The sequence below is a fragment of the Scyliorhinus canicula genome, chromosome 6 (genome assembly GCF_902713615.1).
Source record: "Scyliorhinus canicula chromosome 6, sScyCan1.1, whole genome shotgun sequence".
NCBI classification, from domain to species: domain Eukaryota; kingdom Metazoa; phylum Chordata; class Chondrichthyes; order Carcharhiniformes; family Scyliorhinidae; genus Scyliorhinus; species Scyliorhinus canicula.
In genome coordinates, this window is record NC_052151.1 from 209,316,002 (window position 1) to 209,334,669 (window position 18,668).

Below are 18,668 nucleotides of genomic sequence, written 5' to 3' on the forward strand. Positions count from 1 at the left end.
ATACACTGTGAAACCCTGTACACACCTGGCAGGATCCTGATACACTGTGAAACCCTGTACACACCTGGCAGGATCCTGATACACTGTGAAACCCCAAACACACCTGGGAGCATTCTGATGTGTGATTCACCTGAGAACTCAATTCCATAATTATCTGAAACATTTTTGAATTTCCAGCACTACATTGTAGAAAAATCAAAATTATTCAATAGAATGGTAATACAGATTGGCATGAATGGATACGGCATTTTATTTTAAATATTATATTGAATAACGTGTGCAGTCATTTTATTTTTGATTCTAAGCCGCATTAAGTAAAGTAGAGTTATATGCATAACTGGAGAATGTTTTGGGACAGAAAAAGACTACTTGGATCATAGAAAACCTAGTCCAGAAGGAGGCTGTTCGGCCCGTCGAGTCTGCATCGACACTCCGATAGAGCACTCCATTCAGACCCACTCCCCCACCCTGTCTCCCTAACCCCACCTTAGCTTTTGACACCATGGGGCAATTTAGTTGGCCAATCCACCTAACCTACTCATCTTCGGACTATTGGAGGAAACTGGAGCAACCGAAGGAAACCCATGCAGACATTGGGAGAATGTGCAGACCCCACACTTGGTCACCCAAGGCCCGAATCGAACCGTGGTCCCTGGCACTGCGAGACAGCACTGCTAACCACAAAGCCTGTTCCTGTGATAGAGATGAACCCACCTAGTTCCCATCAGGTGTATTTGTAGAAACATGTTCCACTGTTCTGAGATATCGCTTTTTCCATTTGTTGTCTTGGTAACTAACCCGCACCCGATTGTGCTTTGGATGAAAAATATCCTGAATTTCCTTTTCAGTCCCACTACATAATTTCAGTTTATCCATTTGTAAATAATCACATTCATTGTGTGTCCCTTTTTTACATTAATTTCATGGCTTCCATTCCACATCTATAGTGAATGAGATTGACTACATTGATACAACTAACATTGAGAACCATTTCTGTCTGTCCTAATTGAAGGTGTTCAGCAGAAACACAAGGAGACACTCCGGGTACAAACTGAAACACTGACAGTGAACACTATCCTGATAAAGGAGAAGGTTAGGATTTCCCAGCTGGTTGATCGATACGCTGAGCTAACGATCATTTCTACCGTTCGAGATCGGACACTTGTAGAACATGAACTGCTGGCAAGAGGCCGACACCATGAAGAGTGGAGAAAGAAACATCTCCGGAGAGAACTGGAAAAAATCCGAACTGATCAATTATTCCAAAGCAGCTTTTCCTGGACAGGCTATTTGTTGCAGAAAATAAAGAGTTTAGTTTGGCAATCCAATTCCGGGAGTTCAGCAGCAGTGAGTGGAGTCCCGGGAATTGGAAAAACAACAATGGTACAAAAGATTGTTTATGACTGGACCACTGGGAAAATTTACCCACACTTTCAATTTGTTTTCAGTTTCAAATTCCGGGATTTGAACACTATTGATTGTAGAATAAACCTGAGGAATCTGATACTGGATCAGTATCCTTACTTTGGGAATGTCCTGGGAGAGCTGTGGAAGAACCCAGAGGGATTGCTGTTTATATTCGATGGTTTGGATGAATTCAAGGACTGGATTGATTTTGCTGACAATCGGAGAAATACAGAACCTCAGTCCATGTGCACAGATCCCGAATGCTGGTGTGAAGTGTCTGATATTGTGTACAGTTTAATACAGCACAAGCTGCTCCCAGGATGTTCAGTGCTAGTGACCAGCCGCCCCACTGCATTACATTTATTGGAAAAGGCTGAGATCAGTGTCTGGGCTGAAATCCTGGGATTTGTTGGTGATGAACGGAAGGAATATTTCAACAAGTTTTTTGATGATCAGACGGTGGCAGCAGCTGTTTTCAAACATGTGGAGGAGAACGAGATCCTGTACACCATGTGCTACAACCCTTCCTACTGCTGGATCCTCGGTCTGTCACTGGGTCCCTTCTTTACACAAAGAGACAGGAAACAGCAGCGAGTTCCCAAGACCATCACCCAACTATATTCCTACTATATTTACAACATTCTGAAAAACCATGGCCGAGAGATTGAAAGCCCCCGTGATGTGTTTCTGAAGCTTGGTGAGATGGCCTTCACAGGAATCTCCGAGAAGAAGATTGTGTTCAGAAATGGAGATTTGATCAAGTACAATCTGCAGCCTTCCCAGTTCCTGTCTGGGTTCCTGATGGAACTTTTGGAGAGAGATGTTTCTGCCCAGAGTGTGGTTTACACATTCCCACACCTCACCATCCAAGAGTTTGTAGCTGCACTCGCACAATTCCTGACTCCAGATCCCGGGGATATCGGGAAACTCCTCCGCGAAGCCCACAGCAAGAAGGATGGACGATTTGAAATATTTCTTCGTTTTGTTGCTGGTCTCTCCTCCCCACAGGCAGCTTGGCCCCTGGAGGAGATTCTGGGTCGATTTCTTTATCAAACAACTTGTGGAGTGATTAACTGGGTGAAGGAGAAGGTTGAAGGACAGATTAGAAACACAAATATTAAACCTAATCAAACAGACCTCCTGAACACATTTCACTACCTGTTTGAGTCTCAGAATAAGGCACTGGCCCAGACCACAGTGGGATCTGTGGAAACACTTGCGTTTAGTGGATTGACTCTGACACCAATTGACTGTGTGACCTTATCTCATGTTATTGGACTCTGTGATACAATAAATCGCCTCGATCTGCAGAACTGTTCCATTCGGTATGAAGGACTCCAGCGGTTAGAACCCGTACTGCACAAGTGTCGTGTGCTGAGGTAATGATTTATTTTAACTGTTCAACAAATTGTGGAAAAGTCATGGATTGAATTCTTGCTCTGGGTAAATGAAATATAGATAAGTTAAGCCAGAGACAAACAGATTTGTTAATAAAGAGATGAATAATGAGAGAATCAGTTCGTAACTCAGTTAGGAATGGAAAATCTAGGACTTCCAGTGGCGACATGTAGAGGGGAAGTCGCACGTTGGGTGGCTCCCGTTTTGAGGTATATTTTTAGGAGGTTTAAAGTCCTGTCCCGGGTAATTTTTGGAGGATTGAAGGAAGGGAGATAAAATTGCTAAAAGATGCCAAAAGGACTGCAAAAACCAGTTTTGAAGAAGGTAGGGAGCTAGGGCTCGCTGTCGAGTGAGAGGGCCAGCTGTCGAGTGAGAGGGCCAGCAAAGGTGCTGACAAGATGGCGAAGGCTGGACCGCAAGGTGGGGCCACACTGCTTACGGTGGCGACGATGACACGTGATGGCTGTGGAGCTGGAGAAGCGTTTTGTGAGGCATATGGAGGCACTGAGGAAGGTGATGGCGGTCGCACTGAAATTGTTGGTGGAGCAGGCAATCGCCCTGGTGAGGGTAACTGACAAAGACATCGGCCGAGGTGAGAGAGCAGGGTGACCAGATGAAGTAAGTGGAAGAGGCCATGTTGCAGCACAGTGATCAGCTCACCTCGATGGTCATCGGTCATTAAGGCCGGGGCCAAAATTAAATGAGCCACCAAGAGCAGTAATTATCTGCTTCCATAGGTACCACACGAATAATAAGGTGTTAAGCTGGACGAAGCAGAAGCGGGAGGTTCAGTGGGCTGGTGCTGGAGTTCGGCTGTACCAGGACTTGTCGGTGGAGTTGGCAAAGAAGCAAAGCGGCGGTCAGCCGAGTAAAGACGGCACTGTATAACAGTGCGGTGCGATTTCGTATGGTATACCCAGCAAAGTTGTGGGTGACGTACAACACCAAAGGTTTTTATTTTGAGACAGTGGAGGCGGTTGAGGTGTTCGTGAAGGCAGAAGGTTTGGGACAGAAGTGAGGAGTGGAGCTGGAAGAGAGATCACGGACTGTGATTGGGGAGCTGGAGAATGTATAAATGTTATAACTTTCTTTTCATTGACCTGTATTGTAACTTACTTAACTTCACATTGTTATAGAGTTTAAGTTTTTGTTTGGTTTGATTGACATTCTTTGTTGCGATGGTTATATGTTATTATATTGAGTTGTATTGGTTGGATTGTTTTTTTCTGGGACTGGGTGGGAGGGGAGGGGACAGAATACCTTGGAGGGGGGGGTCCCTGCACTAGCTAAATAAAGTCGGCTAGTGAATGGAAGTGAGGTGGGGAGGGGCTGCGGATTTGGAGCCTGGTTAGTAGGTTTCAATGGGCCTAAGAGGTGTGAAAGTTGGGGGGGGGGGGGGTGGGGATCGATACTGGGTGAGTTTTTTTTCCCGAGAGGAAGTACAGGGAGAGATTCTGGGAGGGGGTCAGATGTTAACAATGGATAGGGGCGTGTCAGGCTCTTTGGGCAGGGCTCGGTGGTCTGATGATGGTGGATAAGTAGGGGGGAGTGAGACACCCCCAGTTAGGATAGTCACATGGAATGTGACGAGGTTGGGAGGTCCAGTCAAGAGGTCATCTTAAAACTTTGAAGGCCGATGCAGCAATGCTGCAGGAGACTCAGTTGAGGGTGAAGGATCAAGTGAAACTTAAAAAGGGCTGGGTTAGCCAGGTGTTTAATTCTGGATTTGACGGAAGGGCTCGAGGAGTAGCGGTAATGGTCAGCAAAAGAGTACGGTTCCAGATGGAGAAGGTAGTGGCAGATCAGGGGGGTAGGTATGTGATTGTGACAGGGGCTCTGCAGGGGAGGTTAGTGGTGCTGGTAAGTGTGTATAGTCCCAATTGGGATGATGTAGGATTCGGGAAGAAGGTGTGTGGGGCCATCCCCGACTTGGATTCACACAAACCCATTGTAGGTGGTGACTGGAACCAAGGTTGGACAGTTCACGGCCGCGCTCGCTGGTCCTGTTTGAGGGGGGAAGGGGGCCTGACACGCCCCTATCAGAGGTAATAGATGAGATGCTGGAGGTAGATGGGAGTTATGCAGAAGGTGGGGACCCAGCGAAGTTGGAAAAGAGGAAGGAACTACAGGTGATCTTTGACCGACTATCTACTTGGCCGTGGTACGCCAATTGAGGTGAGCAAGGGGACAGTTTACAAGCATGGAGAGAAGGCAGGCATATGTTAGTGGGTCAGCTTCAGAGGGAGGAGGCGGCAACAACGGAAGTTGTTCAGATGCGGGGCAGGGAAGCTGGTGATGGCTCCGGATCAGATTAATAAGTGTGGTGACGCCGGCGGGCCACACCCAGCGACGAGGAGGGCAGCCACAGCTGGTAAGCTCTTCCTTTTTTTTCCTTGTTTTCATCTAGAGAGGGTGGCAGGGACGGCAGTACAATGCTGCTCCTGCAGAATGTTTGAGGCAAGGGACGCCGTCAGTGTCCCTGCTGATTTCATCTGTGGAAATAGCACCCAACTCCAGCTCCTCAAAAACAGTGTTAGGGAACTGGAGCTGGATGAACTTCAGATCATTTGGGAGGCAGAGGTGGTCATAGATAGAAGCTTTAGGGAGGTAGTTACGCTAAAGAATAAAGATAGATGGGTGATGGTGAGAGGGGCTGGGGGAAGCAGTCAGTACAGGGATCCCCTGTGGTTGTTCCCCATAGTAACAGGTATACCGCTTTGGATACTGTTTGGGGGGAGGAGATCTGGCACAGAGTCTGTTCCTGTTGCTCAGAAGGGAAAGAACAAAGAAAATTATAGCACAGGAACAGGCCCTTTGGCCCTCCCAACCTGCGCTGATCCAGATCCTTTATCTAAACCTGTCTCCTATTTTCCAAGGTCTACTTCCCTCTGTTCCCGCCCGTTCATATACCTGTCCAGATGCCTCTTAAATGATGCTATCGTGCCCGCCTCTACCACCTCCACTGGTAGAGCGTTCCAGGCACCCACCACTCTCTGCGTAAAAAATCTTTCCCTTAAACTTTCCCCCTCTCACCTTGAAATTGTGACCCCTTGTAACTGACACCCCCACTCTTGGGAAAAGCTTGTTGCTATCCACCCTGTCCATACCTCATAATTTTGTAGACCTCAATCAGGTCCCCTCTCAACCTCCGTCTTTCCAACGAAAACAATCCTAATCTACTCAACCTTTCTTCATAGCTAGCACCCTCCATACCAGGCAACATCCTGGTGAACCTCCTCTGCACCCTCTCCAAAGCATCCACATCCTTCTGGTAATGTGGCGACCAGAACTGCACGCAGTATTCCAAATGGGGGAAGGGGGGAGAGGAGAAGAACATTAGTCATTGGAGACTCCATAGTTAGGGGGATAGATAGGGAACGAGAGAGAGGTTGGTGTGTTGCCTCCCAGGTGCCAGGGTCCGCGATGTCTCGGATCGTGTTTTCGGGATCCTTAAGGGGGAGGGGGAGCAGCCCCAAGTCATGGTCCACATAGGTACCAACGACACAGGTAGGAAAAGGGATAGGGATGTAAGGCAGGAATTCAGGAAGCTAGGGTGGAAACTTAATCCAGGACAAACAGAGTTATTATCTCTGGGTTGTTACCCGTGCCACGTGCTAGCGAGTCGAGGAATAGGGAGAGAGAGCAGTTGAACACGTGGCTACAGGAATGGTGCAGGAGGGAGGGTTTCAGATTCCTAGACAATTGGGGCTCATTCTGGGGTAGGTGGGACCTCTACAAACGGGATGGTCTACACCTGGACCAGAGGGGTACTAATATCCTGGGGGGGGGGGGGAGGTTTGCTAATGCTCTTCGGGAGGGTTTAAGCTAGTTCAGCAGTGGATTGGGACCCTGAATTGTATCTCCAGTACACAAGAAGCTGAGAGTAGTGAGGTCATGAGTAAGGTTTCAGGAGTGTACTGGCAGGAAGGAAGGTGGTTTAAAGTGCATCTTCTTCACTGTGCCAGGAGCATCCGGAATAAGGTGGGTGAGCTTGCGGCATGGGTTAGTACCTGGGACTTCGATGTAGTGGCCATTTCGGAGACATGGATAGAGCAGGGCGAGGAATGGTTGTTGCAGGTGCCAGGGTTTAGATATTACAGTAAGCTCAGGGAAGGTGGTAATAGAGGGGGAGGGGTGGCATTGTTAGTCAAGGACAGTATTACGGTGGCTGAGAGGACATTTGATGAGGACTTGAATACTGAGGTAGTATGGGCTGAGTTAAGAAACGGGAAAGGAGGGGTCACCCTGTTAGGGCTTTTCTATAGGCCTCTGAAATGTTCCAGAGATGTAGAGGAAAGGATTGTAAAGATGATTCTGGATAGGAGCGAAAGTAACAGGGTAGTTGTTATGGGGGACTTTAACTTTCCAAATATTGACTGGAAACACTATAGTTCGAGTACTTTAGATGGGTCCGTTTTTGTCCAATATGTGCAGGAGGGTTTCCTGACGCAGTATGTAGATAGGCCAACGAGAGGCGAGGCTGTATTGGATTTGGTACTGGGTAATGAACCAGGACAGGTGTCTGATTTGGAGGTAGGTGAGCACTTTGGTGATAGTGACCACAATTCAATTACGTTTACTTTAATGATGGAAAGGGATAGGTATATACCGCAAGGCAAGAGTCATATCTGGGGGAAAGGCAATTATGATGCGATGAGGCAAGACTTAGAATGCATCGGCTGGAGAGAAAACTGCAGGGGATGGACACAATGGAAATGTGGAGCATGTTCAAGGAACAGCTACTGCGTGTCCTTGATAAGTATGTACCAGTCAGGCAGGGAGGAAGTGGTTGAGCGAGGGAACCATGGTTTACTAAAGCAGTTGAAACACTTGCCAAGAGGAAGAAGGAGTCTTGTGTAAAGATGAGACGTGATGGTTCAGTTAGGGCGCTTAAGAGTTACAAGTTAGCTGGAAGGCTCTAAAGAGAGAGCTAAGAAGAGCCAGGAGGGGACATGAGAAGTCTTTGGCAGGCAGGATCAAGGATAACCCTAAAGCTTTCTATAGATATGTCAGGAATAAAAGAATGACTAGGGTAAGAGTAGGACCAGTCAAGGACAGTAGTGGGAAGTTGTGCATGGAATCCGAGGAGATAGGAGAGGTGCTAAATGAGTATTTTTATGAGTATTCAGACAGGAAAAAGACAATGTTGTCGAGGAGAATACTGAGATACAGGCTACTAGACTAGAAGGGCTTGAGGTTCATAAGGAGGAGGTGTTAGCGATTCTGGAAAGTGTAAAAATAGATAAGTCCCCTGGGCCGGATGGAATTTATCCTAGGATTCTCTGGGAAGCTAGGGAGGAGATTCCTGATCCTTTGGCTTTGATCTTTAAATCATCTTTGTCTACAGGAAAAGTGCCAGAAGAATGGAGGATAGCAAATGTTGTCCCGTTGTTCAAGAAGGGAAGTAGAGATAACCCCGGTAACTATAGACCAGTGAGCCTTACTTCTGTCGTGGGAAAAGTCTTGGAAAGGTTTATAAGAGATGGGTTGGATAATAATCTGGAATGGAATAATTTGATTAGAGATAGTGAAAATGGTTTTGTGAAAGGTAGGTCGTGCCTCACAAACCTTATTGAGCTCTTTGAGAAGGTGACCAAACAGGTGGATGAGGGTAAAGCAGTTGATGTGGTGTATATGGATTTCAGTAAAGTGTTTGATAAGGTTCCCCACGGTCGGCTATTGCAGAAAATACAGAGGCATGGGATTCAGGGTGATTTAGAAGTCTGGATCAGAAATTGGCTAGCTGATAGAAGACAACGGATGGTGGTTGATGGGAAATGTTCAGACTGGTGTCCAGTTACTAGTGGTGCACCACAAGGATCTGTTTTGGGGCCACTGCCGTTTGTCATTTTTATAAATGACCTGGAGGAGGGCGTAGAAGGATGGGTGAGTAAATTTGCAGATGACACTAAAGTCGGTGGAGTTGTGGACAATGCAGAAGGATGTTACAAGTTACAGAGGGATATAGATAAGTTGCAGAGCTGGGCTGACAGGTGGCAAATGGAGCTTAATGCAGAAAAGTGTGAGGTGATTCATTTTGGAAGGAATAACAGAAAGGCAGAGTACTGGTCTAATGGTAAAATTCTTGGTAGCGTGGACGAGCAGAGAGATCTCGGTGTCCATGTCCATAGATCCCTGAAAGTTTCTACCCAGGTTGAGAGGGTTGTTAAGGTGTACAGTGTGTTAGCTTTTATTGGTAGAGGAATTGAGTTTCGGAGCCATGAGGTCATGTTGCAGTTGTACAAAACTCTGGTGAGGCCGAATTTGGAGTATTGTGTGCAGTTCTGGTCGCCGCATTATAGGAAGGATGTGGAAGCATTGGAAAGGGTACAGAGGAGATTTACAAGGATGTTGCCTGGTATGGAGGGAAGATCTTATGAGGGAAGGCTGAGGGACTTGAGGCTGTTTTCGTTAGAGAGAAGAAGATTAAGAGGTGACTTAATTGAGGCATACAAGATGATCAGAGGATTAGATAGGGTGGATATTGAGAGCCTTTTTCCTTGGATGGTGATGTCCAGCACGAGGGGATATAGCTTTAAATTGAGGGGAGATAGATATAGGACAGATGTCAGAGGTAGATTCTTTACTCAGAGAGTAGTAAGGGTGTGGAATGCCCTGCCTGCAACAGTAGTGGACTCGCCAACACTAAACGCATTCAAATGGTCATTGGATAGGCATATGGACGATACGGGAATAGTGTAGATGGGCTACTAGGCCAATACTTATCTGGAATAAGGGAACTGCCGGATCAGGGAACAATGGCCTCTTGCTCTGCATCTGGCCACCAACAGAGTTGTCTCAGGTGGGCTGTGGTGGGGTCTATCCCTTGATGTCCATGACTGTCATGGAATAAGGCAATCATTTGATTCCTGTCCTTCTCAGGAACCACATACAGTTTATCTTTGAGAACCACGCCATCATGTGTGGTCAGAGCGTGTTTAAACCTGTCATACGTGGCCAAAAACTTTCCTCTACTAATCTTCCTGAGATTGATGTCCTGTTTTTGGGCCTGTACTAGATCCTCAATGTTTGTCTGTGAGACTTGAACTGAACTCAAAGGGGCGCTAGCTGGGGGTGTACAAAAATGTCCATGCCTGGAACCTGCTTTTGCCAATGCGTCGGCTTTCACATTTCCAGGGGGGGGTGATCGATGATAACTTCTTTCTTTAATTATTCCGTAAATCCTATCCTTTGCCTGTTCTAGGATATGGCGGAGCAATGGGGCTGATGGAAGGGGCTTTCCATCTGCGGAAACAAAACCTCTTGTCTTCCACAGGGGTAGAAAATCTGTCAAACTGTTGCAGACATATAGACTATCAGAATATATGTCTGCTGGGCTGGGGAACGAATCTGGGGGTCCACTATGTAAGCTATGGCCGCGAGCTCTGCTGCCTGCGCGCCTTAGTGACTGGGTAACTTTAACGATATCTCTTCTAATGCGCGTCCCTGCACATCCTCTACATAGATGCCGCATCCTGTTATGCGCTCACCATTTAAAACAGTGGATGAACCATCCACATAAATCTTCAAGGGGGCACACGTGTCTGTGTGCTGGGGGCTTTGAGTTGAACTTCCTATTTTCCTGGGGTGCGTCTTTGAAATGAAGGGTCCTGTGTTGTGGAGGGGGCTACTATCTCGTAATCATGGGGTTGTCCTGGGTATTGGAGGTTGTCTGCTAAAAAGGTGTAGGTCTTAGTCCGTTTAACTGTGATGTCCCGTCCCTGTGAAAGAAGGGTCCACCTAGCTGCTCTAATTTGGCTAGTTGAACCGTCCTTTAGTCGTCCGTCCAATAGAAGCTGTGTGGGGGTGTGTTCGGTCAGAATCGTTATGGGGTTCAGTCCGGTAATGTACGAAAAGTACTGTACTATCCAGAATACTGCTAGCAGGTGCCTCTCGCAGGCTGAAAATCCTTGCTCGACTGGGTCTAAAAGTCGGGAAGCATAAGCCATTGGTCGTAGCTGCTCGTGCCATTCCCGAAGGAGCACGGCGGAGAGGGTCAGATCTGTGCTTGCTACCTCAATTGCATAGGGGGAAAGCGGGTCTGGAACTTGTAGTGCAGGGGCTGCGCTAAGGGCTTTCTTTAAATCGTCCACAGCCTCTGTATGCTGTGGAAGCCATTCCAAAGGGGCTCCTTTCTTAAGGAGGTCTGAAAGTGGGGCTGCCTTTGTCACAAAACCATCAATATGGTTCCGACAGTACCCAACCAGTTCTAAAAACGACCGGAGGGCTGAAATATTTTGGGGAAGGGGCAATTTGACGATCGAGTCAATTCTTTTGAACTCGATCTCGCGTTTGCCGTACCCAAATACATCACTTTACTCTCCAATATTTGGGCCTTTCTGGGGTTTACTTAAATCCGATTGATTTCAGAAGTTCCAGGAGTTCAGACAGAAGTGTGATGTGCTCTGCCTTGGTGTCTGTCTGCAGTATTAGTTCGTCCACATACTGTACCAGACATTTGGGTCGGGAAAATTTTGATAGTCCATTTGCCAGCTGTCGGTGGAAAATGGAGGGGGATTTGTGGAATCCTTGTGGGGGGCATGTCCACATGTACTGCTGACCTTTAAAAGTGAATGCGAATCTGTACTGGCACGCCTTTGCCAATGGGATTGACCAGAAGCCGTTGCTAATGTCCAATACCGTAAAATACTTGGAGTTGAGTACCTGCTTGAGCATGGTCTCGGGACTTGTTGCTACCGTGGGGGCTACTGCGGGGCTGACTTTATTGAGTTGCCGATAATCAATGGTAGACGCCATCATCCGTCGGGCTTCCTCACTGGCCAAATTGGGGCATTATTAGTCGAGGCTACTGTCCTAAGTATGCCCTGCTCTAATAAGCTCTCTATTACCTTTCCGATTTCTCCCTCCGCTTCCAGGGGAAATCTATACTGTCGTTGGGGTCAGGTCCTGTAGCCTGAACTGGTCCAGTCATTCTGCCGCAGTCGTGCCAGTGACTGGCAAATGCTGTCCGGTTGCTGTTTAAAACTGTCCTAACCTGTTTGTCCGTGCTGAGCGTGGTCGTCTCAAAACAATAGTCTCCTACTGCGCTAATCCTGTGTTCATACTCACCTACTGTGAGCGTTGCAGGGGCTCTGTCTGATTTTGCCATTCGCCAGACACACTGATTGACTGGATCGAACGACAGGCTGTGGGCATTCATAAAATCAATACCCAGTATGTGTTCTGCTGTGTGGGGCAGATCAACTAAAACAACGGGGTGTCTGGTGGAGATATTCCCTAGCTGGATGGGTAGAGGGGCTGCAATGTGTCCCTGCTGTGAGTGGCCTGTAAAGCCGCTGAGTGTTATTGTGGCTGTAGTGGGCCACGTGTCAGCATGTGGTGTTGTGGAGGAATTAATGGTCGTGCGGGACCCTCCTGTGTCCCAGAGTAATTCTTTGGGCTGTCCCCGAATTTTCGCTGTGACTACTGGTCGTCCGGATCTGTCCCAGAGGGTGTCACAGACCCAAGTGGGGGAGCCCGAACACCGTCAGTCCGTTCCGTCCACATTGTTCTGTCCTGACTGCGTCCCTATGCTGTGAATAAGCTTCGCTCTGTTCCTGGTCAGAGTGCCTGTCTGCTGGCCTCTCTCAGGTTTTTGTGGTGCATTGCATTCCCTAGCAAAATGCCCTAACTGTCCACAGTTAAAACATTCCTGTGACTTTTGTGGGGGGCTGTTCTGTCCCTCATTTACCCATGCGGGGTTTTGGTGCGCTCTTACTGCTTGGATGTCTACCTCGGTTTGCGCCTCCTCGGGCTTCTTAAATGCTGTCTTATTATGCACAGATTGCTCCCAAGCGTGGGACAATCTTTTCAAGACCCATTTTCCATTATGGGCCTCTTCTGAGGGGTCGTAATTAGAGCAGGCTTTCTGTCCTGCCTCTGTGGCGTGGGAGATAATAGTGCGGGTCCATTTAACCATGTTATCTTGGGTCAAATGTGCGCGGTCTAATTCACCAAAAACTGCAGTGAAGTGAATCCACAGCCTTCCTGCAAATGCTGTGGGGTGCTCGGTCTTTTTCTGCCTACACTTGTTTAGGCCTTCTACTGGATCTCCTCTGTTATACCCTATCGCATCCAAAATAGCTGTATGAATTTCTTCGAGGGTACCTCCTCCAACGTTCTGTGGGTCGGGGAGGGCTGCTACTACTGATGAGTCTAAACTCAAAACTGTGAGCTTAACCTGCTCTCACGCAACAAGGCCGTACATGGTCGCCTGTTGCTTAACTCTTGCAAAGAATTGGTGGGGGTCGGAAGTGGGGAGGAATGGGGTGATTTTCTCACACGCGTCCCTTAGTTGAGTCACGGTTAAGGGGGTGGTGTAAGTGATCTCGGGTGCGACGTCTGCAGTTGCTTTTTGTTGGGTGGTGACTGGGTTCATTGGTGCGGGTGCTATCTGATCTGTGGGGGGTTGGGGCGCTTTCCTTTACTGATGCGTTTCTAGCACACATGTTGGTTACGCATGCAAAAACACACTTCCGAATTATGAGGATTGATGTGAACTATTTGAACACTTGTGGTTTTTTCCTTTTTTTCGAATTTGGATTTCTGATTTAAATTGCTGGGTTCTCTCGGAGTGGGGGGGCCACTTCTAGTCGAGTCCCATCTGGGTCGCCACTAAATGTTGCTCGTTCTGGGTGAGTGTGCTTAACACTCATTTGGCTCTGTTTATTACTTAGCTCTGGAGTCGCCAGGTATCGTTATGGTACCGCCACAACGTTCAAGTTCAGATCAATAACTCAATACACCAGTTAGTAAGTTCAAAACAAGACACGTTTATTATAACACAGTTATTTACTACTCATGCATATAAAACTAAGACTAAACTGTTCCTACCACTACTAGGCCAATACTTATCTGGAATAAGGGAACTGCCGGATCAGGGAACAATGGCCTCTTGCTCTGCACTGGATCCGCAGGTTTCCAGTAGGTGTGGACTAAAGGGGTCAGGAGTGTCTAGTCTCGTTGAGTGCGTTGTATGACACTTACTTGATGGCGGCTGCTGACCAGGCCTCTCCTTCTCTTGGTCAAGGTATTCTGCTGCAAAGGTGTTCTGCTGGGAGGGCCGGCTGGTCAAGAAGAAAGAATCAGTCCTGGGACCTGACTTTTATAGGTCCCAGGGGCTTCGCGCCCTTCTGGGCGGACCCTCTATAAATTTGCAATCGATTGGGTCTCTTCCCAATCGATTGATTTGAACTTCCCCAATAACGGGGCTGTTCCTTGATCACTGGGTGGTTCTTGGTGCTTATTGTTTCAGACTCCACTGGCGCCGGGATGTCTGACCTGCTATAGAATGTGCCGATTGCAGTTAACTGTTGTGTCCATTGTGCATGGGAATCACCGGGAATCGCTTCATTAGTATGCAAACTGCTAGTTTCTGTTCTGTCTGGTTTCTTCACAGACAGAATCCACAGGGAGGTTCTGTAAACTGCTTGTCTCTTTGCAACTGTCCATTTTTCCCTGTAACCTTTGCGTTCTTCCATTTTGTGTGAGGAAGTGGCCAACCCAGGTGGCTACAGGCTTTAGAGGGGTTTCACAGGTTGGCGCAATATCGAGGGCCGAAGGGCCTGTACTGCGCTGTTATGTTCTATGAAAAATGAAATGAAAATAGCTTATTGTCACGAGTAGGCTTCAATTAAGTTACTGTGAAAAGCCTCTAGTTGCCACATTCCAGCGCCTGTGCGGGGAGGCTGGTACAGAAATCGAACCGTGCTGCTGGCCTGCTTGGTCTGCTTTAAAAGCCAACGATTTAGCTCAGTGAGCTACTGGAGGAGTGCCTCCTGAAGGTGATAGGTAAAGATCAGACGGGATTTGTGAGAGGGAGGCAGATTTTTCCAAGATAAGGAGGTAATTGAATGTGTTATGGCGCCGGCGGAGGGGTGGGAAACAGAGGTGGTTGTGACATTGGACGCGGAGAAAGCATTTGACCTGATTACTTAATGGCAGTTCTGGAGCGGTTTGGGACTGTATAAGGAGCCGAGGGCGTGTGTCCACAAAAATAACCTCAGTTCTGGATATTTTTCTCTCCACCGTGGGACTAGGCAGGGATGTCTATGCCCCTCTGTTGTTTGCACTCACGATTGATTCGTTGGCCATCGCATTAAGAAGTTTGGCTGTATGGAAAGGAATAGTGGGGGGGAAAGGGGGAGGAGAGTAAGAGCATAGGGTGTCCTTGTATGCAGATGATTTGCAGTTGTACATGTTGGAACTGTGTGTCAATAGGAGGAATATTGGAGTTGCTTCGAGTGTTTCGGTATTTCTCAAGGTACAAATTAAACCTGGACAAGAGTGAGTATTTTGTGGTGTCTTGGGGGGGGGGGGGGGGGGGGGGGTAAACATTTCTGGTTTGGTGTGGAGGGTAAAAGCTGATCTGGCAAGGTGGGATGGTCTCCCTCTGTCACTGATGGGTTGGGTACAGACGGTTAAAATGAACGTGTTGCCGTGATTGCTGTTTATTTTTCAATGCCTGCCGATTTTCCTGCCAAAGGCATTTTTTGGAGAGATTAAAGGAATCATTGTCTCGTTGGTATGGGGAAGGAAGGTGGCCAGAGTTAGAAAGGTGCTGCTACACCGGGGAAGGCTGGCAGGGTCTTCCGAACCTGATGTATTATTACTGGATGGCGAACATGGAGAAGGTGTGGACCTGTGTCAGAAGGGAGAAGGGTTTGTGTAGGGGGTCGAGATTGAAGGCTCTAGTGACAGCACCGCTCCCGATGGCTTCAGGGAAATACTAAGGGAGTCTGGTAGTAATAGCATTATTGAGAATTTGGAGGCAGTGTCGCCAGCACTTCAGGTTGGGCACCTGGTCAAGGGAAATGCCGATTCGGGGGAATCACAGATTTGAGCCAGGAAGTGAAGTAGGATGGGAATTTTCAGAGATGCGAGGAGAAGGGAGTTAGGGCACTAAAGGATTTGTTTCTAGGGCTTCGGTTTGCAGGATTGAAGGAGCTGGGAGCGAAGTACTGGCTGGAGCAGGAGTAAATGTTTAGATACCTGCAGGTTTGGGATTTTGCCAGAAAGGAGATACAGAGCTTCCCCGTGGAGCTGCCTCCACATTGCTGGAGGCGGTGCTGACGACAGGGGGACTGGAGAAGGGAGTAGTGTCGGCGGCTTATGGGGTTATTTTGGAAGAGAAGGCACCGCTGGAAGGGATCAAAGCAAAGTGGGAGGAAGAGTTGAGAGAGGGTATGGAGGAGGTGGCTCTGGTGCTTCGGAGAGTGAATGCCTCCACCTCGTGCGCGATGTTGGGGCTGATGCAGCTGAAGGTGGTATATAGTGTATACCTCACAAAGGCGAGGATGAGCCAGCTTTTTGAGGGGAGTAGAAGTTGTGTGTGAACATTGCAGGAGGGGCCCCTGCAAACCACGTTCATATGTTTTGGTCCTGTCGAAAGCTAGGGGATTACTGGAAGGAGGTTTTTAGGGTAATATCTAAAGTGGTGCACGTGAAACTGGACCCGGGCCCGCTGGAGGCCATATTCGGGGTGTCGGACCAGCCGGGGTTGGAAACTGGTGCAGAGGCAGATGTTGAAGCCTTTGCCTTGTTGATCGCCCAAAGGTGGATCCTATTGGGGTGGAGGTCATCCTCTCCACCCTGTACCCTGGCGTGGCGGGGGGACCTGCTGGAATTCTTAACTCTTGAGAAGGTGAAGTTTGAACTGCGCGGAAGGATGGAGGAGTGCTACAATTCGTGGCTGTTCTTCATTCCGCATTTTCAAGAATTGGATGACATCGTACATTAGGAAGGGCTGGGGGGAGGGGGGCTATTGGTGATTCCTGATTCCTTTTTTATTTGATGTTTGTGTTGACATGTGGGTTGTTGTTTGGGGGTTGGGAGAGGATGGGATTGTTGATATGGGGATTGACATTGTATTTGTTACTGTTGATTGTTGGTGGGTGTAAATTTTGAAGAAAATGTGAAAAAGGAGAATTAAAATATTTTTTTTAAAAAAAGGAATGGAAAATCTAAAATTAATTTTTGTGATCAGTACAGTCTATTGCAAGAAATTGAGATTTCTGAAGTAGCAGAAATTAGATAAAATTCCTCATCTGCTCAAGATCGAGGAGATAGATTTTGATCATTTGAAATTTAAACTGGACCGAGGTATAAATGAAGGATTCTTACAGACCACACTTTATTTTAAAAAGGCAATTCCTGACAGTCTCTGAACATTTGGGAAGTTGAATAGAGTGAGATTCATTGTCACTGACAGGAAAATCTGCACATTTATTTTTTGACGTCTTTTCAAAACATTTGGTAACAGGCGAAAGAGGGAATTTTTAATCAGGGGTTCTAACTCTTTGTGTTCAGATTGGGGATGAACGATCTGGGAGATTCAGGAGTGAAACTGCTGTGTGCAGTGCTGAGGAAAATGGACTGTAAAATGCAGGAACTGGGGTAAGTAACAGATTGTGAGAGATTGTGTTTATTAGAATCGCGATGCTTGCCATGTTACATGGTAACAGTATATTATTAGTGTTACTATAATAATGTTAACAGATATTGGGTGGGAACATACAAATATATGAAATAGGAGCAGAAATCAGCCATTCGGCCCCTTGAGCCTGCTCCCCCATTCAATAGGATCTGTTTAAGTTCCACATTCCCCATCTGCCTCTGACAACCTTGATTCTCTTGCACAGCAAGAATCTATTTACATCTACCTTAAAAATATTCAATGATCCCACTTCCACCGCCTTCTGAGGCAGAGAGTTCCAAAGTCGCTCAACTCACTGGGGGAAAATCTTATCTGTCCTGTAAGGGCGGCGCCCCCCCCCCCCCCAATTTTAAAACAGTGCACTCTAGTTCTGGCCTCACCTCCGAGTGGAAACATCCTTTCATCCACCTTGTCAACACTGGACAGAATCCTCTATACTTCAAACCCAGCCTGTCCAGCCTCCCCTCATAAGACAACCTGCCCATTTCAGGTATCAATGTAAACCGCCACTAAAACATTTCCAATGCATTTACATCCTTCCTTAAACAAGGAGACCCAATACTTCTCACTGTATTCGAGATGCGGTCTCACCAGTGCTCTGTATAACCTGGTGTTGCAAGACTTCTTACTGTATAACCTAAGCATAACTACTTTTATAAACGTCTTCTTTTAATAAAGGATGGTATTCCATTAGTCTTCTTGATTACAAGCTACACCTACATACTATTGTTTTGTGACCCATGCACGGGAACACCTAAATCCCTCCGCACTTTGGCATTCTGCAATCGGACTCAATTGAAGTAATGCTCTGCTTTTTTTTTATCTTCCTGTCAGAGTGAACTACTTCACACTATCTCACATTATACTCCATCTGCAAACTCTGTATGCCTTCTTCACAACATTAACCTCCCACCTATCTTTGTGTCATCTGCAAATTTAGCTACCATGTCTTCGCTCCACTCACCCAAGTCATTGATGCAGGTTGTAAAAAGTTGAGACCCCAGCAAAGACCATTGTGGGACTCGACTCGTCAAATCAGACAAAGCACCATTTATGCATACTGTCTGTTTTCTGCCAATCCAGGCTAATATACCCTCTACTTTTATTGTTTGCAATATCTTTTGATGTAACACCTTATCAAATGCTTTCTGGAAATTTAGGTACAGTAAATCTACAGCCTCCCCTCTATCCACAGCAGATGTGGCTTCAAAGAATTCTGGTAATTTAGTTAACATGTAGTGGGATTCTCTGGCTGTTTGCTGGCGGTGGGATTCACTCGCCCATTCGGCCCTTTGAGCCTGCTCCGCCATTAATTCTGATCATGGCTGATCATCCAACTCAATAGCCTGATCCCGCCTTCTCTCTCTTCCCCCCCTCCCCAAATCCTTGACCCAACCTCACCTCAAGTGCTACATCTAATAGTTTCTTG

At 47.2% G+C, this 18,668-nt stretch overlaps 1 protein-coding gene across 1 annotated transcript in view; it reads left to right on the plus strand.

Moving 5' to 3' along the window:
• The first annotated feature begins 213 nt into the window (after nucleotides 1-213).
• Nucleotides 214-18,668, plus strand: part of LOC119968002 (NACHT, LRR and PYD domains-containing protein 3-like) — a 41,800-nt gene continuing 23,345 nt past the window's right edge. The window contains exons 1-3 of the mRNA XM_038801103.1: nucleotides 214-244; nucleotides 986-2,786; nucleotides 17,113-17,199. Coding sequence (XP_038657031.1) covers nucleotides 214-244; nucleotides 986-2,786; nucleotides 17,113-17,199 — 1,919 coding nt within the window. The remainder of the gene's footprint in view (nucleotides 245-985; nucleotides 2,787-17,112; nucleotides 17,200-18,668) is intronic.